Genomic DNA, 20,715 nt, shown 5'->3' with positions numbered 1-20,715 from the left:
TACCGCAGAGAGATCCGTTCACCTGGCGAAAGCTACGTACAGCCTGTAAAGCTAGGCCCGGCAGTTCCGATGGATGGGATACACGCTCAGTCTGTGCACTAAATTTTCTTGATGTAATAACTGCATTCGTTGAGCCGAACAGGCGTTCCTATGGCCCAGCTTGCTAATGAGCTCCAGAGTCTTGGAATATCCACGGGAACAGCAGGCCAAGAGAGGCGCTTCTTCAGAGAGGAATGGACTCAGACAGCTCGTGCTATAAACGTCATGAAGTTAAGACGTATAGAAATAGCGAGTATGACTACACAGAAACCTGGAAAACTGAATTATTAATGCTGATATAATGGTCCGATAATACGGTTACAACCCTAACATACCCGAGCAGCGTTACTGGCAATCAAAACTTCTGGCAACACAGTCAATAAATGAGCATTTGCACAGCAAGAGTTCACTTTTACAACCCCAGACAGTCAGACTGTTCGTGCCCTCTAGTGCATAAATGCAATAGTGTCATGTCTGATCCAACAATGTGTGACATAATGTAATTTAGTGGTTTTGAACAATTCCTAAAACTTGACACAAGTAGCCAAACTGATTTTATGCTTGCATGCGAATTATTAGCTTTGAGTTTTCTTCCTAAAAAAACAAAAAACAAAAAACATGATTTAACATTTTAATAAGCTCACTTACAATAGACATAAAGAAGCAATCTTTATTTTTCTTGTTTCATTATTACAGGAATGAGATAAGAGGGTTACATTGCGTTAAAAACCAAAAAAAAAAAATGAATTGAAAATAAAATTGAAAGTAATAAATCTTTCAGAGCAAGGAGAGTAACAACAAAAACGCATCGAACCACCCCGCAGGAAGGCCCGGCAGGAAAGAGGGATCTATATTATTTACGGTACAGAAAGGTCCCAAACGAGCCCCTGGAGGAGGGTAACCCTGAACTACCCCTGGGATGGGGCCCCTGCCCACACAGCAGAACGGCATGTTTGCTTGATGACAACCCGTCAGCCCTACCCTCCAATGACAAGTTTTCAGTGTCATGCTTTTGGTCATTAGGGCCTGCAGGGGTACAGGGGGATGGGCCCCACGGACAGGGTCCCACAGGGGGATGGGTCCCATGGTCGGGAGGATGGACCACGGACAGGGTGGGATTCCTACTCCAAAAGCCCATGAGCTTCCCACGGCATCAGTGGCCCCAAAACCTTTACAGATTCCAGTCTGTTCCCAAAACTTAAGATTGCAAACAGGGGCGGGAGGCGGGGCTGGGCGGGGCTGGGCGCCCCAAATCAACGCTAGACGCGTAGAGAATTGAAACAACAACCAAGGAAATGCCCGCATTTTAAAAAGCCGATAAACAGGAAGTGACTTCAGCAGACCGCACTCAGCCTGTCCGTGCGCTATTTCTCCTGGCCGTCTGTGAACTTTCAAAAGTTTGGTAAATCCAGAAGGAAACCGACTGGGAAAACCCAGCAAAACCTCCTTATTTTTCCTGGGAGTCTACTGTTGCCCTTCGGGCCATTTAAAACTATAAAAACTTTATTTATTTTTAAAGATTAAAAAGGTGCCGCAAACAGGATGTTGTGCTGCAGGTGGCAGACGGCCGGCGTAGTGGGCCTCCCATTCATAGGCGGGGACAATTTTCAGAGCGAACAGACCTTATTGTAAGTAACAGTCTTGACAAGTTATAGGCACTGAATGATAATCATTTTAATCACCGTTTAGCCCAACAGCATCATGGGATACCCTCTTAGAATATACAAACACAAAAAGATCAGCTGCGAAAACCGAAAAAATAAAGAAAATCCAAAAACCCAACGCAGCAGTTTCCCTGCAGAGAAAACAGCCCGTGTAAATTTCGGTGATATTGTGTGTTTGCGTGTGAACAGTGCGCTTAACATCAGCAGGGGCTTGAGCAGGGAAAGTCATTCAGAAAAAGGAGCTCAGGTCAGTGGTTTGGTTCCCCCTCCATTTGATGTCTAGTCTAATTCCAAGACCATACACTAGGGGGCGTTAGCATAGAGCACAGGCAGTTTCAAGCTTTATCACTGAACTAGCCCTATGGGTTCAGAGCACCTCTCTGAGCTAGAGAAAGACAAAGCAAAAAAAAAATAATAGAAATACAAATAAAAAAAAGTCCTACACTACTTAATTCAGGAACTCACTGAACTGCCACCTTCCCTTAATTAGAATTCTATTAGTTTCTAATCAATAAACCCGTCTAATTGCTGGATATAATAAACTGGATAGCAATATACACACGTATCAATAGCACACACAGACACTGCCCGAGCCTACGTTAGGCTGCTCTCTCCTCCACTTTTAGAACAATAATAATAATAATAATGATAATATTGTAAGAAAAATTGCGAAAGAGAAATAACAATAGCAGAGAATTCTCTGGTTCTGGCTGTCTAAGATTCTCCCTCCAAAAACCTCTCGCTTTTTTTTTTTCCTTTGAATCTACAAGAAGACAGTTCGTTCAGAAGCAAGTCTCACAGCGACAGCAGATCCTCCAGGTCCACCACTTCAGGTCTTGAGACGGAAACAGTTTCTTTCCCTTCCGCACCTCGGCTCGATCCCAAAGCCGGAGAGCTTCTGACGCGCTCCCCTCCCTTCACCGCGCCCCTTCAGAAAGCACGCCTCTCGCTGAAACCTTTGCAGCTCAAAGTTGACGTGGACTGATCGTTGGCCAGTGGCCAGTGTCCGCTCCGCGCGGTGTGAGGACTCACGGCTGCCGGTTGAAAGTCCCTCCACTCGTTCTGCGTCGGTCAGATCACGAATCCCCAGAATGCACCACGTGGCAACCCGTCAACTTTGAGGTAAAAAGTTTCTTTATCAACCACCATCACCACAAGCAGTGTTTCCTCCTTTCTCTCTCTCTCTCTCTCTCCTCCTCTCCATGGACGTCACGGAACGAGCTTGTGTGTGACTGAGAACAGCCTCCCCCCTTCCTCTATCTCTCCTTCCCGATCCCTCTCTCCACTGAGTCGATGGGGCCATCGTTTTCAGAAAGGGGGTTCGATTGGGGGGGGGGGGTCATGGTCTTTTATTTGTTCCTCGCTTTCTGGTGCGAGACCCGTTCAGGTCTGCTCCTCCTCTCCCAGGGTGGCCACACACCTGCGTGCTCGCTCGTGCGCACACACACACACACACACGCGTGCGCGCACACACACGCGTGCGCTCGCCCGTCTCTGCGCTAGCAGGGACTCCGCCTCTTCTCTCTCTTCGCTCCAGTTTTCTTCCTGTCCAACAGTCCCTTTCTCTTTCCCCCTCTACTTGTGACAGGTTGGGTTTCTCTCCCCCTCTCTCGCTCTCTCTCTCTCCTCACACACTTGGTGCTTCAGTGGAAAACAGGTTTCCATTTTTTGTTTTTTTCTTTAATAGTACCCAGATTAAAAAGCTGACCAACTAAAGCTCAGCTCCAGCGCCACTTCCCACCGCCTAAGAGGGGAAAAAAAAAGACAAAAAAGCTTTTAAATACACACAAACACAACACACACACAACACACTGCTTTGGCCTGAATGTAAAAGGCATTTTTGATGTTCGTGTGGAACCAGGTCCCCTTACGCTTTAGTACTGTGACAGTCCCGTCACTCCGTGTTGGTACGCACGCTCGCCCTGGTAAGTGGAGTCCTGGGACAAAGCCACATCCATTTGGGACTTGAACTCGTCGCCCAGATAGCTGTCCTGTTTCAAGCGGCAGGGAAAAGGGGGTGAAAAAACTAAATCTGTACACATCAGGCCAATACCAGCAGCATCACAGCAAAAGGCCACCATTTAAAATCACTGCATGTTGGGAGAAAGCCGTGGGGGAAATTGGTGCATGCTGGGAGTGATCAGTGCATGCTGGGAGAGAGCAGTGCATGCTGGGGGTAAGCAGTGCATGCTGGGAGATAGCAGTGCATGCTGGGGGAAAGCGGTGCATGCTGGGAGAGAGTGGTGCATGCTGAGAGAGATCAATGCATGCTGGGAGAGAGCGGTGCATGCTGGGAGAGAGCGGTGCATGCTGGGAGAGAGTGGTGCATGCTGGGAGAGAGCGGTGCATGCTGGGATATAGCAGCGCATGCTGGGGGAGAGCGGTGCATGCTGGGAGAGAGCGGTGCATGCTGGGAGAGAGCGGTGCATGCTGGGAGAGAGCGGTGCATGCTGGGAGAGAGCGGAGCTTGCTGGGGCTCTGGCGGGCTGACCTGCGACAGCTCGGGCTGAGAGAGGCCGGGCTGGCTCATCTGGGACGGCTGGCTCATGGAGATGAAGCCCTGGGTGAGGGGGCCCGACTGGGACGCCATGTCCTGGCTGCCCTGGCTGTTACCGTGGTTACCCATGCCACGGCTCCGCTGCCGCCCGCCACGCCCCACCTTCCCCTTCATGATGCCACGCCCTGTGGGAACAGAGAGAGAGTATGTGAGTGAGAGAGAGAGAGAGAGGGAGTATGAGGGAGAGAGAGAGATACAGAATAAGAGAGACACAGCGAGAGAGAGAAAAATACAGCGATAGAGTGAGAAAGCGAGAGAGAAATAGAGATAAGCAGACAAGCAGACAGAAAAAGGGGGCAGAAACTAAAATGGGAAAAAAAGTAACTGACGGAAAAACAGACAGACAATCTTCAGTTAGCCTTCAGTTAGACAGAGAGTAACACAGAGAGGAATATAAAAACAGACAGAATAAGGGAGATGAATAGGAGGCCAGGGATTAGGGCAGGGCAGGTTAGGGTGCAGTAGGTCAGGGCAGGTTAGGGCAGGTATGGGTAGGTGCAGGTACGGTCAGGGCAGTTGGCAGTATGGGTCAGGGCAGGTTAGGTGCAGGTACGGGTCAGGGGCAGGTTAGGGTGGGTACGGGTCAGGGTGCAGGTTTGGGCTGCAGGTATGGGGTCAGGGTGCAGGTATGGGGTCAGGGGCAGGTTTAGGGTGCAGGTACGGGGTCAGGGGCAGGTTTAGGGTGCAGGTACGGGGTCAGGGTGCAGGTTTGGGCTGCAGGTATGGGGTCAGGGTGCAGGTACGGGGTCAGGGGCAGGTTTAGGGTGCAGGTACGGGGTCAGGGGCAGGTTTAGGGTGCAGGTACGGGGTCAGGGGCAGGTTTAGGGTGCAGGTACGGGGTCAGGGGCAGGTTTAGGGTGCAGGTACGGGGTCAGGGGCAGGTTTAGGGTGCAGGTACGGGGTCAGGGGCAGGTTTAGGGTGCAGGTACGGGGCCTGGCTCACCTGCGGCAGGGCCGTTGCTCATGCCCAGGTGGCTGGGCGGGGGCATGGGGGGCATCACCAGGTTGAAGGGGATGGGGAAGTTCAGGGCGGCCAGCGGGTTGGGCCCCGCCCCGATCATGCCCATCTGGTCGTGCGTCTGGAAGTACATGTTCGCCGGGCGCGCTGCGGGGAGAACGCCAGCGAGGAGGACGGTCACCACGGAAACGCAGTCCCCACACACACACACGCGCGCGCGAAACGCAGTCCCCACACACACACGCGCACGCGCACACACACACGTACACACACACGCACACACGCGCACACGCGCACACGCACACGCACACACGTACGTACACACACACACACACACACACACGTACGTACACACACACACACACACACGTACACGCGCACACGCGCACACGCGCACACGCACGTACACACACGCACACACGCACGTACACACACCAAGGAAATGTGATTTCAGTGCTAGCTTTGTACTTGGCAGGATTGTTTGTTTGTTTGCTGAACAAGTTACCCAACAGGGCTGGAGTCCTGATCTATGTGGTCACTTCTGGCACTACGATCTTTACTTCACTCTAGTGTGTTTCTTTTGCACCTCTGCACTTTGAACTGATGCACTTGTTGTACGTCGCTCTGGATAAGAGCGTCTGCTAAATGCCTGTACTGTAATGCAATGTAATGTAATGAGTCAACACCAAGGCCAGTTAGCATCAAAACTTCACAAACCCCCAGTACAGCTGGAACTACCATGTGCTGTCAATCATTGGCTTGTATTAACCAATCAAAAATCTCTGCCCTCCAAACTACAATGTCAGTCACAGATAACCAACCAAGAAGGTTATGGAGCCTTAATCTCCCTTTACTAGTTGACACACTCAAGTTTAACTTTGTGCCCGCTTTCAATTACAGTTCTGTTTACTGGACAGACAGCTTCAGCCAGCAGAGACCCAGAGTGGAGCTGAACCCGAGACTCTCTCCTCAGGCATGTACAAACACAACCCAACATCTCCCCTGTCTCCCTGGCTGGGTAACCTGCAGACTCGCCTGTGCTGGGTAACCTGCACTCACCTGTGCTGGGTAGCCTGTGCTGGGTAACCTGCAGACTCACCTGTGCTGGGTAGCCTGTGCTGGGTAACCTGCACTCACCTGTGCTGGGTAGCCTGTGCTGGGTAACCTGCACTCACCTGTGCTGGGTAGCCTGTGCTGGGTAACCTGCTCTTACCTGTGGTGCTGCGGTCATATACAGAGCCGGGGATCAGGGCCTCTCTGGCGTCATACATGGCAGTGCTCATGAAGCGTGCGCCCTGCAGAGAGAGAGAGAGAGACACACACACACACACACACACACACACACACACAGAGACACACACACACACGCGTACAGACACACGCATAAACACACACAGGCACACACACACACACACACACACACAGAGACACACACACACACACGTACAGACACACGCATAAACACACACAGCACACACACACACACACAGAGACACACACACAGAGACACACGCACACACACGCATACACACACACAGGCACACACACACACACGGCATTAATACTAAAAAACACTACTTAGTAATATGTGAACCGTTTTCATACATCTTCGAGTGTATGTGTACGCAAGTGTATACGCGTATGTACATATAAGTGAGCGTGTGTGCACGAGCGTCCACGTGTGTGCACGTGTCTGTGTGCACGTGTCTGTGTGTGACAGCGTGTGTGCACGTGTCTGTGTGCACGTGTCTGTGTGCGACGGCGGGGTGCACGTGCACGCGCGCGCACACTCACGGGGTTCATGGCGTTGACCAGCTTGCGCGGCTTGCTGAACTGCATGAGGCTCTCGCGCAGGTTGTTGAGCGGCCCCTCCACCAGGACCCTCTGCTCCTTGTAGTAGTTCAGCAGGTGGTTCCAGAGCGGCTGCTTGGACAGGGCCTTGGGGTTCCCCACAATGATCACCCCGTACCTGAGCAAACACAGCAGAGTCGGTCCGCAGTCCTGCTGTGCACCAGAGCAGGCCCCCTAACCCTGAACCCCCACCCCCCGCCCGCCCTTACCTGAGTTTACCTGGCTCAGGTAAGGGCCAGGTGAGGGGAGGCGGGGTTTACCTGGCTCAAGGCCAGGTGAGGAGCGGGGCTTCCTGCAGGGTGACTGGTATCGCTCAGGTAAGGGCCAGGTGAGGGGAGGCGGGGCTTATCTGGCTCAGGTGAGGTGAAGCTGGGTTTACCTGGCTCAGGTAAGGGCCAGGTGAGGGGAGGCGGGGCTTACCTGGCTCGGGTGAGGGCCACGTTCAGGCGGCGCGGGTCATTGAGGAAGCCGATGCCCTGGTGCTCGTTGGCTCTGACACAGGACAGGATGATGAAATCTTTCTCTCTGCCCTGGAATGCATCCACACTGGCAATCTCCACTTCCTGTGGGGACAGGAAGTTTGGTGAGTGTATCTGGTAGAGTTTGGTGCGAGTGCGTACCTGGTAGAGTTTGGTGTCAGCGTGTACCTGTGCGAGTGCGTACCTGGTAGAGTTTGGTGTCAGCGTGTACCTGTGCGAGTGCGTACCTGGTAGAGTTTGGCGTCAGCGTGCACCTGTGCGAGTGCGTACCTGGTAGAGTTTGGTGTCAGCGTGTACCTGTGCGAGTGCGTACCTGGTAGAGTTTGGCGTGAGCGTGTACCTGTGCGAGTGCGTACCTGGTACAGTTTGGTGTGAGTGCGTACCTGGTAGAGCTTGGTGTGCAGGGAGCCGCTGAACTGCATGTACTGCACCAGGTAGGAGCGCTGGCCCTCGTACGGCGTGATGATGCCGATCTGGTCGGGCTTCGCTCCGGCCTTCAACAGCCGCGTGGTGATCTTCTCCACGTTCGCCGCCTCCGTCCTGAACATTACATTACATTACATTACAGGGATTTAGCAGACGCTCTTATCCAGAGCGACTTACACAACTTTTTACATTGTATCCATTTATACAGCTGGATATATACTGAAGCAATGCAGGTTAAGTACCTTGCTCAAGGGTACAACGGCAGTGTCCTTACCCGGGAATCGAACCTGCGACCTTTCGGTTACAAGCGCAGTTCCTTACCCACTGTGCCACACTCCGTCCTATACATTAACCATTCCTTCAGTCATTCCGATTAAGGCTATTATTATTCTTATTATCTGCTCTCTCTTGCAGTACTGTGTGTGGCCTGTAGGGTGTAGCGGGTAGCAGGTAGTGGGTAGCAGGTAGTGGGTAGCGCACCTGTTTAAATAGGACGTTCCGGAGCTGGCGATCTCCTCCTGGCCCTGAGTCACGTAGAAGAACATGGGCTTGTCCGGCTGCGGCCACTGGAAGTCAAAGCCCTTCCTGATGCGGTCGGCTGCAGGGAGAGCAAACACCTCTGATTCTGCCCCTTACATTCCCTCCGGATAGAAATCCTTTTAAAAACAACTAGAAAACATCTGTGACCATTCTGCAGTTTCCATTCACTTCAGTAAATGTCCACCTGTGTCCTTATGCATTTGTGGCCCTTGCACACACACACACACACACACACACACCCCCACATGAAAAGGAGCCATTCATTCAGGTGCTGTTCACTGTACTGTGGAGCCTCTGCTCGCCTCTAGTGGTGGAAGGTAGTTACTGCAGCAGTGAGGTTAGGGAGGAGTAAAGCCCTAACCTTACGGCACAGTGTGCAGTGTGTGGCATGCAGTGTGTGGTGTGTGTGTTTGGTGTGTGGTGTGCGGTGTGTGTGTGTGGTGTGTGGCGTGCGGTGTGTGTGTGGTGTGCGTGTGGTGTGCGGTGTGCGGTGTGTGGTGTGTGTGTGGTGTGCGGTGTGTGGCGTGTCGTGTGCGGTGTGTGGTGTGCGACGTGTGGGGTGCGGTGTGCGGTGTGTGTGTGGTGTGTGGTGTACGGCGTGGGGTGTGTGGCGTGTGGTGCGGTGTGTGTGTGTGGTGTGTGGCGTGCGGTGTGTTGTGCGGTGTGTGGTGTGCGTGTGGTGTGCGGTGTGCGGCGTGCGGTGTGTGTGTGGTGTGCGGTGTGCGGTGTGTGTGTGGCGTGCGGTGTGTGTGTGGTGTGCTGTGGGTGTGTGTGGCGTGCAGTGTGTGGTGTGCGGTGTGTTGTGCGGCGTGTGGTGCGGCGTGTCGTGTACGGTGTGTGGTGTGCGCGTGTGGGGTGCGGTGTGCGGTGTGTTGTGCACGGTGTGTGGTGTGGGGTGTGCGGCGTGCGGTGCGTACCGGCGGTCACCCCGTTCTGCAGGGAGCCCTCGTAGAAGATGTTGGAGGGGAAGGCGCTGAGGGCGGGGTGCATGCGGTACTGGACCTGCAGACGGATGGGCCGGATGCCCAGAACCACCAGCCGCTCGAACAGGGACTGGGACAGGCCCGCCTTGGCCGCCTTCTTACACATGACCACCGGGCCCAGCTGGCAGTGATCCCCCACCAGGATGAGCTGAGACACAGAGCGCAGAGTTGTAACGTACTGCATACTACAGCCTGCTTCAGCGTCCCTAACACCAGCCTGCATCAATGCTCACACAGCCTGCATCACTCCCTAAACAGCCTGCATCCAACAGCCGCATAATCACAGCCTGCATGTCTCACCAGTGTCACCTCTAACACAGCCTGCATCACATCCCTAACACAGCCTGCATCACTGTGCACCTAACAGCGCAGGCCTCGCGTCACCCCTCCCTAACACAGCGCACCTCAGCGAAATCCTCGCTGCAGGCACAGCCTGCATCAGCCTGCCTGTCAACCTACAGCCTGCATCACATCTCCTAACACAGCCTGCATATCCAACACGCTCCCTCAACAGCCTGCATCACATCCCTAAACACAGCCTGCACACATCCCTACACAGTGCATCAGTCCTAACACAGCCGCATCACTACAGCCTGCATCACATCCTAACCAGCGCATCACATCCCACAGCCTGCATCACATCCCTAACACAGCCTGCATCAGTCCCTAACACAGCCTGCGCATCACATCCCTAACACAGCCTGCATCACATTCCTAACACAGCCTGCATCACGTCCTAACACAGCCTGCATCACCTCCCTAACACAGCCTGCATCACATCCCTAACACAGCCTGCATCACATCCCTAACAGCCTGCATCACATCCCTAACACAGCCTGCATCAGGTCCCTAACACAGCCTGCATCAGGTCCCTAACAGCCTGCATCACATCCCTAACACAGCCTGCATCACATCCCTAACAGCCTGCATCACATCCCTAACACAGCCTGCATCAGGTCCCTAACACAGCTGCATCATCCTAACACAGCCTGCATCACGTCCCTAACACAGCCTGCTCACATCCCTAACACAGCCTGCATCACATCCCTAACACAGCCTGCATCACATCCCTAACACAGCCTGCATCACATCCCTAACACAGCCTGCATCACATCCCTAACACAGCCTGCATCACGTCCCTAACACAGCCTGCATCACATCCCTAACACAGCCTGCGTCACGTCCCTAACACAGCCTGCATCACGTCCCTAACACAGCCTGCATCACGTCCCTAACACAGCCTGCATCACATCCCTAACAGCCTGCTCACATCCCTAACACAGCCTGCTCACGTCCTAACACAGCCTGCATCACGCCTAACACAGCCTGCTCACGTCCTACACGTTCTGCATGTGCGTTATGTAGTGTGTGTGCATGTGCGTGCATGCGTGTCAGTGTGTGTGCGTGTGCGTGTACTCTGGCAGTACAGTCTGGGACAGGCTCAGGTACAGTCCCAGGTGGGCTCTACCTGTTTGGCTCCCAGGACGACGGGCACCATGCACTCGGGCTCGGTGGCCTGCGTGCTCTCGTCGATCAGGATGGAGCGGAACTGCATCTTGGCCAGGCGGGGGTCCCCCGCGCCCACACACGTCCCGCAGATCACGTCCGCGTTCTGTCGGGAGGGGGAGGAGAGACCGCGCCATTAAACAGCCGAAAGAACACACCGTTACCCCGGCCTAAACAACCCAGCCCACAGGGGCTCCTCCATTAACACTCCCCTCTAACCTGCAGGCAGTCAGCTGATCCCACAGGGCATCCTCACAGAGGGCAGGGCCCCTGACCACACAGTGAAATTATTAATGTCTTTAATAGAATAAAACAGAGGGGAGCTACACCAATCACAAAGCACGTTGCTAACAACCGGTAGAACAACGCTAATCGTGACTGGTAGATACTGCTTCCTGGGCGCGCTCAAAGTGCCCAGAAGTAGGAAGCCCCAATCGCCATCAGTGTTGTTCAATGGGTTGTTAAGAAGGTACCCTGTGATTGGTGGAGCTCCCTTCTGTGTTCTATCATCACAATAGTCGTACAGCAGTTTCGTTAACCTCGACGCGGGGTGTGCGCACGCAGAGCGACGGTGTGGGAAAGGCGGGGTTAGGGAGGGGGGGGGGGGGGCAGGGTTAGGGAGGGGTGGGGTAGAGGGGCGGGGTTTCGAAGGGGCAGGGTTATGGAGGGGTGGAGTTAGGAGGGCGGAGGGGCAGGGTAAGGGAGGGGCGGGGTTAGGGATGGGCGGAGTTAGGGAGGGGTGGTGTGGGAAAGGCAGGGATAGGGAGGGGTAGAGGGGCGGGGATAGGGAGGGGTGAAGGGGTGGAGTTAGGGAGGGGTAGAGAGGCGGGGTTAGGGAGGGGCGGAGCCTCACCATGAGCAGCTCCCGCTCGGCGGCGCGCTTCAGCGCTCGGTACCGCTTCTCGTCGGCAGACGACAGCTCGCCCGTCTCGTCCTTCAGCTGCTGCAGCTTCTGCAGCTCCGGCATGCTGGGGGAACAGAACCCACAACCACGCGGAGTTACCGCCTCAATCAGAGAGAGAGAGCGGCATCAGCCACCGCCTCAATCAGAGAGAGCGGCATCAGCCACCGCCTCAATCAGAGAGAGCGGCATCAGCTATCCACGCCTGTACATCTATACACGCAAGTACTTCTGCAGAATCAACACGTGTGTTTCCGTGTGATAAATTAAGAAAAACTTCCTCCATGAGAGAGTATTCTGTTAAGCACTCCTTGAGTTTAGCCAAAAGCCTTGCAGCCCTGTAATTAACACACAAACACAAAGGTGAACTCCTCACTTGGACAGAGTACAGAGCACTACTCGTTATTTTTAGCAGGCGACTCTAATCCAGCCCGCAGACACTCAGACAGGCACAGCAGCTGTGCCCCTGCCCCCTGCCCGGACTCGAGCCGGCAGCCCCCACCTGTCCATGTTGCGGATCTGGTTGTGCAGGGCCAGGAAGGAGACGGGCGAGTCGATGGCCTCTCGGCTCTTGGCGCAGAGACGCACCACCTTCAGGCCCGTCTGGTGGATCTTCTCAGTCAGCTGGTCCACCGCGATGTTACTGGGAGCGCAAACCAGCACGGGGCTGAGAGAGAGAGAGAGAGAGAGAGTGTTACACACACACACACCAGCACAGGACTGAGGGAGGAGAGAGAGAGCAGCGTGTTACACACACACACACATACACACATACACGCACACTAATTACACACACACTACATACACACACACACACTCCTCACCCGTTTCCCTGCCGGGCCAGGTGGTATACGATGGTTGCCGAGGTGACGGTCTTCCCCGTTCCAGGGGGTCCCTGGATGAGACTGAGGGGTCTCTGCAGCACCGTCTTCACAGCGTACACCTGCACCCCAAAATCGCACATTACATCACACACCTGCACCCCAAAATCGCACATCACATCACACACCTGCACCCCAAAATCGCACATCACATCACACACCTGCACCCCAAAATCGCACATCACATCACACATCTGCATCTGTACCTGGGAGTGGTTGAGGTCGGGCAGGCCGTGGGCAGTGAAGCGTTTGGGCAGTTGGCACTTGATCACCACGTCCTCCACCTCGTGCCCCAGCAGCTTGTGGTAGATGTACCCAGAGACCGAGGTCTCATCCACAGCAAAGGTCTTCAGTGCACTCTGCATCCTGAACACAAACACCAACACACAGAGTCCTCATAATCCCCAAATACCAAACACACAGAGTCCTCATAATCCCCAAATAACCAACACAGAGTCCTCATAATCCCCAAATAACCAACACAGAGTCCTCATAATCCCCAAATAACCAACACAGAGTCCTCATAATCCCCAAATAACCAACACACAGAGTCCTCATAATCCCCAAATAACCAACACAGAGTCCTCATAATCCCCAAATAACCAACACACAGAGTCCTCATAATCCCCAAATACCAAACACACAGAGTCCTCATAATCCCCAAATAACCAACACAGAGTCCTCATAATCCCCAAATAACCAACACAGAGTCCTCATAATCCCCAAATAACCAACACAGAGTCCTCATAATCCCCAAATAACCAACACACAGAGTCCTCATAATCCCCAAATAACCAACACACAGAGTCCTCATAATCCCCAAATAACCAACACAGAGTCCTCATAATCCCCAAATAACCAACACACAGAGTCCTCATAATCCCCAAATAACAAACACACAGAGTCCTCATAATCCCCAAATAACCAACACACAGAGTCCTCATAATCCCCAAATAACCAACACACAGAGTCCTCATAATCCCCAAATAACCAACACACACGAGTCTTCATAATCCCCAAATAACCAACACACACGAGTCCTCATAATGGTAATGGATCATTTATATATTATCCAAAGCCTACAATGATGCCTCTCATTCCCAGAGCAGTTAGGGTAGGGTAGTGTCTGCTCAAGACACTACATGCCCAGGGCGGGGTTTGAACCGGCAACCCTCCGATTGCCAGACAATCGGTCTTACCTCCTGAGCTATGTTGCCTCATAATCCCCAAATAACCAACACACACGAGTCCTCATAATCCCCAAATAACCAACACACACACGAGTCCTCATAATCCCCAAATAACCAACACACAGAGTCCTCATAATCCCCAAATACCCAACACACAGAGTCCTCATAATCCCCAAATACCAAACACACACATTCAGTTCTCCTTCTACCTGAACAAATGAACACTAAATTCAGTCAAGGGGGCGCTCACCTGTCGAAGGAGGTGGACTTCCACACAAAATCCACCTGGAAGTTGTGGGGGACCTCCACGGGGGCGCCCATGCTGCTCCGCAGCTCGATGGCGATCTCGTCCCCGTAGTCTGAGGCGCGCCGCTGAGGAAGACCCACTCTCAGTGCAGACACGCCCAAAATGCCGCCCCGCCCACCACCCCCCTAAACCGCCCCGCCCACCGCCCCCGCAAACCGCCCCGCCCGAGAACCACCCCCCCCAAACCGCCCTGCCCGAAAACCGCCCCACCCAAACCGCCCCGCCCACCACCCCCAAACCGCCCGCCCGAAAACCACCCCCCAAACCGCCCCGCCCGAAAACACCCCGCCCACCGCCCCAAACCGCCCCCACCGCCCCCCAACCACCATGCCACCGCCCCCAAACTGCCCCGCCCACCGCCCCCAAACCACCCCCAAACCGCCCGCCACCACCCCAAACCAGCCCCGCCACCGCCCCAAACCAGCCCCGCCCACCGCCCCCCAAACCGCCCCGCCCACCGCCCCCCAAACCACCCCGAAAACCACCCCGCCACAGGACTGAGATGCTAACTGATCTAATGAGCTGGATGGGGGCCAGACCCCCCACCCGCCCATGTTATCCCCTTTCCCATGATCCCACAGGGGCAGCGCTGTCAGACTGAAGGATACTATCTGGAACTTTGATGACGTGGCCGATGCCCTTCCACAGAGGAGCCAGGTCTCCTTTGTACCTCAGACAGATCTCATCCCCCTGCATCAGCCGCATGTCTGCACCAATCAGGAGGAAAGCCAATCAGGAGGCCCAGCCAATTAGGAGGACAGCCAATCAGGACACAGGAGAAAAAGAATGTTAATGGACTGCATTGAAAAGCTGGGAAGTATGCATGTGGGAGTGAAGTACAATGTGTTGGGTGTGAATGTGACCGTTGTTCCAATGATACGACAAACACAAAAAACACAGGTCGTGCTCATACATACAAACACACGCACACACGCACGCACACAAACATGCACACGCACACACACGCACACGCACACACAAATGCACGCACACACACACACGCAGACACACACACACATGCACACACACGCAAACACACACACAGACGCACACGCACGCACACGCACACACACGCACACACACGCACACGCATGCACGCACACACAGGGAGATGGAGATGGGGTTGCAGCACTCCGAACAGTGATGGCGTTGAGGGACAGAGACGTTCGACAGTAAATATTACCACCTGAGTCCGTCTTGGGAAGTGTGAAATAAGCGATCCTTTTTTTATTCAGACCCAGGTCCCAGCGGACAGTTATATTGTCCTGGGTCTGTGGAGACACACACAGGGGAAGGAGAACGTCAACCAGACCACCCTACTCTGCAGGTAAGCCCCGCCCCTCCCACCCCACTCCATAGGTAAACCGCGCCCTACTCTGCAGGTAAGCCCCGCCGCCCTCACCCCGCTCCACAGGTAAACACCGCCCTACTCTGCAGGTACGCTCCGCCCCTCCCACCCCACTCCACAGGTAAACACCGCCCCTCCCACCCCACTCCACAGGTAAGCCCCGCCCTACTCTGCAGGTACGCCCCGCCCCTCCCACCCCACTCCACAGGTAAGCCCCGCCCCTCCTCAGGTACACCCACGCCCCCCGCCACGCCCTACTCTGCAGGTACGCCCGCCCTCCCACCCACTCCACAGGTAAACCCCGCCCTCCCACCCCACTCCACAGGTAAGCCCCGCCCTACTCTGCAGGTACGCCCCGCCCTCCCACCCCACTCAACTCACAGGTAAGCCCCGCCCTACTCTGCAGGTACGCCCCGCCCCTCCCCACCTGGGACTCCTTGAGCTTCTTGTCGTAGTCGGCCTCCAGCTTGACGAGCGGGCCGAAGATGTTCTGGTACTGGTAGGCGTCCTCGTAGCGTAGCAGCACGTGCTGCGGCTCCTCGTCCACGCCCGGCTTCTCCAGGTCCTCCAGCGTGGCGCCGGGGTTCTCCTGCAGGGGGCGCAGGGGAGCAGAGCGTCAAACGCGCCACCGCTGCCTCGTTCCGTTACTGCGGAAACGGTTTCTCACACAGCGGCCGTTTCAACTGCTTGGCAAGAAGCTCAGGTGACAACTGGTAGCAAATGAAATAAGTATGAACTATAGATTGCTAGGTGTTAACTGTTTTCGTCTGTAAAAATGTACCAAACGCCAATAGCAAAGGTATGTTCTGTCAGTCTGACGGACAGGTAAGGAGGCGTGTACAGTCTGGTGATGTCATAGGCTGACAGACAGGTAAAGGGGCGTGGCCAGCCTGCGGCGTATCGGACCGGGGGAAGCACCTTCCAGAGCTCCTCCAGCTTGTTGATCTGCTGGGCGGTGATCTGGCGGGCCCTCAGCTGCTCCTGCTCAGACGGGATCTTCACCAGCCAGGACAGGAAGCAGCGGTCCTGGATCAGCGGCTGCCACTGCGAGCTGTCCCAGTTAATGTCCTTCAGACTGCTCTGACTGGCACACGGCTGCCTGGCTCACACACACGCACACACACGCGCGCACACACGCACACACACACACACACACACACACACACACACGCACGCACACACATGCACACACATATATACACACACACACACACACACACATATACACGCACACACACATACACACATACACACACACACACACACACACACACACAAAACACAAAATCACATATCGGTGAAGTTAAATAGCACTCCCAACTCAGAGCAGACTGGCTGACAGAGCTCCACAGAGAGAGAGAGCAGCTCAGAGAGAGTGGCTCAGAGGGAGAGAGCAGCTCAGAGAGAGAGAGAGCAGCTTAGAGAGATAGAGCAGCTCAGAGAGAGAGAGAGAGCAGCTCAGAGAGAGAGAGAGAGAGCAGCTCAGAGAGAGAGAGAGAGAGAGAGAGCAGCTCAGAGAGAGAGCAGCTCAGAGACAGAGAGAGAGCAGCTCAGAGGGAGAGCAGCTCAGAGAGAGAGCAGCTCAGAGAGAGAGAGAGAGCAGCTCAGAGGGAGAGCAGCTCAGAGACAGAGAGAGAGCAGCTCAGAGGAAGAGCCAAGAGAGAGCAGCTCAGAGGGAGAGTAACTCAGAGAGAGGCAGCTCAGAGAGAGAGCAGCTCAGAGGAAGCAGCTCAGAGAGAGAGAGAGGGAGCTCAGAGGAAGCAGCCAGGAGAGAGAGAGCGGCTCAGGGAGCAGCCAGAGGGAGGAGCTGCTGCAGGTAGCCGCCAGGTGAGCTGGCTTGCGGCGAGAGCACCAGCACGGATGGCGGGTGCTCGGCAGCCGCAGTTGTAGCACTCCAGCACAGTCTCGCCCAGCGGCCCGTCCTTGTGCAGCGCCACCTCCTTACACTTGGCCCTGACCAGGTGGTTCACAATGTGGCTGCAAGAGAACCCCCCCCCCCAAAACCGTCACACACTGAAGAGGGGACACGGTCGCCCCCCAAAAACCGTCACACACTGAAGAGGGGACACAGTCTCCCCCAAAAACCGTCACACACTGAAGAGGGGACACGGTCTCCCCCAAAACCATCACATCCTCAACCAATCACAATTAAACAGCAGTACACCCTCAACCAATCACCATTAAACAGCACACCCTCATCCAATCACCAGTAAACAGCATCACACCCTCAACCCATCACAATTAAAACAGCAGTACACCCGCCACCAATCCCCATTCAACAACACCACATCTCAACCAATGACCAGCTGACTCTGAGGCTGCCAGTTATTTTGTACAGAAAGGTGTTCACGTTGCTACCAGTTCCACAATAAAGGCGAGGCGCGCACACAAGCACAGCTGCACAGTGAAGGGCGTGGGATCTACCTGCCAGAGGTGTTTCCCCGACCGTTGCAGAACCACTTCTTACTGGTGTTACAGTAGACCACACATGCAGGGTCCTGGATTCCACAGTAGCTTCAGAGAGAGAGAGAGAGACAGTCAGGACATCATAAGGACTTCCGTAAACAGTGGAGCAGGGGTAACCCCCAAACCCCCGTCACCCTAAAATCCTGACTGCAGTCACCCACTTCCTGCCCCAGAGATCCCGCCTTTACACAGGACCGCTCAAAAAGCTTTGGCCATTGTGCTCATCCAGCTTGTGGGTTAGGAAAGTTTCAGAGAAGTCATCAAAAGACTACCTGCAGGCGTGCACGGGGAGAGCCTTGGTGTAATACGTGTCCTCCTCATCCTCCTCGAAGTTGAGCTCGGCCAGGAGCTGGCTGCTCTTGGAGACCGCATCGTCAAGACCGCCGTTCTGCAGAAGCCCGTCAGTAACGATAACCTGCGGAAGGGGGACAAACAGCCAATCATTAGACACGCTACATCCCGCAACTTCCTCTTTTAAACCGCCGGTCTGAAACACGAACACTGCAGTTAGGCTTAATTATTTGTGCAGATGAAAGCTTGTTAGTTTCTCCTTTTTAAATCAACGGTAATTTACATTTCATTACTTTCCAAATGGACTAGAGACAGGGAAAATACATGTTCTCAAATTGGAAAGACCAGCCATTAAAAAACAATGCACGAAAGAATCTATTAAACCCCTTCTCTCCCAAATAATGAAATAGAATAATGAAAACAACCACAGAGCAAGTTTAAGTAGCTAAGTGACACAGGCATATAGAAACCACTGCAGAAAGTCATTATGGTTGTAAACATTATCATGTTATAACAGCTTGCGATGTGGTAACCTGTAGCTTGCAACGCTAGCTACAACATAAACACTAACGTAGTAACACAGCTTCAACAAACGTTTACTATTCACTTATTTGACACTTGCACTAAAAGACGGTTCGCAAAGTGATAACGTTAAAGATACCCAAACACACTAAAATTCAGTATTCTGCAGTTAACTTAGGTATTCGCAGTGCATCGCACTTTGAAGCAACGGGCTGGCAACATCCCGGAAGTTACATGTTAGAAAGTTAATTACAGAAACTTCACCTTCATTTGCACGCACCACCTTTTTCTGTTCATCCAACACCTACTCGGAAGTTTCTGACATCTGACACGCCATTTCAAAACAGTTTCAGTTCCAGTGCGCCAGCGGTACAACGGCGGTGCCTAGATAAAAAACCACTCCGCGCAGCGCACTCGCGCCTCCGGGGAAGCTACACAGCTGGGTGTAGCTAGCGAGGTAAATTAACCTGCAAAAACTATAAGGCAACGTACCTGGCAAGTTGGCTAACCCTTAGCTAGCTTGCAAAGTTACATAGTCGTACCAAGATAAATTCAGAGAACAACATGACGCTAGCTAACTAGAAATCAGCGCGCACAAATAAACAATATTACAACTTAAAACGAGCTAGCAGCTAATGTTTGCTACCTAACGTCAATGACTTGGATGGTAGCTACCTGTGCTAACGGGCGATACACAGCAGTGGTTGGATAGCGTTAGCTAGCAGGCGTGCTTGAAAACAAACATTCGCATCGAGCTACCACCAAGCAAGCCGTTTTAAATGTAAACGAAACCAACGAAATGCACCAGCACCTGGTTGTCCAGCTGACTCTGCGTATGGCCCTGGGTTTGGGTCTGGCTGGGCAGAGTGAAGTCGGTAAACTCGTACTCCGATCCCTGGGTATCAGCTCCGAGCAGCTCCGCTTCCTCGGTGTCCAGGAAGGTGAGAGTCTGTGAGCTTGGCCCGTACGCCTCCACGCTCATCTCTACACAACCAACGGTAGTTTTACGCAGTCGTCTTATGTGGGTATAAACCACAAGTCGTCCCAAAAACCAGCTCTTCCGCCACGGATAGGAATGGCCCCTGGTTCCGTGATAAATATGAACCCAGAAAATAATTAGAACTGGTTAAAAATTAAACTCAAAACAGCAGCTTCGCGAGCCTCAACTCCCACACCAAGCTGTGACGCACCTTCCTAGCGCCACAAAGCGCAAAACGTAAAGCACAGTATGATAGTGACGTTTACACAGATTATTGGCTGGCTAGCAGGAAAAACGTTCTTGACCACGGGAGTAGTGTTTTTTTTTTTTAGCACGGCGGACGGAACCGCAGACCACGCTGGGATGAGGACGCAAGATGAGGACGTTGAAGATGAACATTTTTAAATGTCTTTATTTGCAATATATTCCATGAAAGATTTTTTTTTAAAGACAACACCGACTGAAACGGCATACAAAAATGAATAAACAGAATTAAATTTATTTTCCATAATTTATCCCGTTAAAAAGCTAGCAGACAGGGTTTGGGTCAATTTAAGAAATGAACCAAAATAAATTTCATTAACTTAAGCCTAACTGAATTGATTCTACCCCCTCTGGCAGATGGTGTCGACCTTTGAAACGAAAGAGTCCAGTCAGACCAAGTGTAGCAAGTGATGTCACAGTTCTACCAGTAGAGGGAGGCACAGAAAGATGTGAGGATATTATACTGTGAATAATAGGGACTACTATGAGTGCACATTAAAGTAAAACAGTAGTAGTACAGTAGTATACAGAGGGGCTCAGTTAAAGCTCATCGGCCCTGCAAG

The 20,715-nt window shown here is 53.3% G+C and overlaps 1 protein-coding gene across 1 annotated transcript; it reads right to left on the bottom strand.

The window, feature by feature from the left end:
- Positions 1-1,688: 1,688 nt before the first annotated feature.
- On the bottom strand, positions 1,689-20,127 carry LOC135257919 (regulator of nonsense transcripts 1-like). The gene is made up of 24 exons (XM_064341136.1): positions 19,721-20,127; positions 18,369-18,511; positions 18,055-18,144; positions 17,452-17,607; positions 16,549-16,729; positions 16,058-16,219; positions 15,466-15,553; positions 14,891-14,989; positions 14,226-14,334; positions 12,992-13,151; positions 12,729-12,847; positions 12,407-12,571; positions 11,857-11,971; positions 10,966-11,109; positions 9,432-9,645; positions 8,455-8,572; positions 7,932-8,088; positions 7,490-7,632; positions 7,013-7,187; positions 6,432-6,513; positions 5,204-5,365; positions 4,195-4,385; positions 3,575-3,694; positions 1,689-3,447 (listed from the first exon to the last, which is right to left on the bottom strand). The coding sequence occupies exons 1-23, from the start codon at positions 19,889-19,891 to the stop codon at positions 3,578-3,580; spliced, it is 3,261 nt and encodes a 1,086-aa protein (XP_064197206.1). The 5' UTR covers positions 19,892-20,127; the 3' UTR covers positions 1,689-3,447; positions 3,575-3,577.
- Positions 20,128-20,715: the final 588 nt, after the last annotated feature.

This window comes from Anguilla rostrata, chromosome 6, assembly GCF_018555375.3.
Source record: "Anguilla rostrata isolate EN2019 chromosome 6, ASM1855537v3, whole genome shotgun sequence".
In the NCBI taxonomy this organism is placed as follows: Eukaryota; Metazoa; Chordata; class Actinopteri; order Anguilliformes; family Anguillidae; genus Anguilla; species Anguilla rostrata.
The sequence above is the reverse complement of the archived record's forward strand: the minus strand, read 5'-3'. Positions and strand labels throughout refer to the sequence as shown.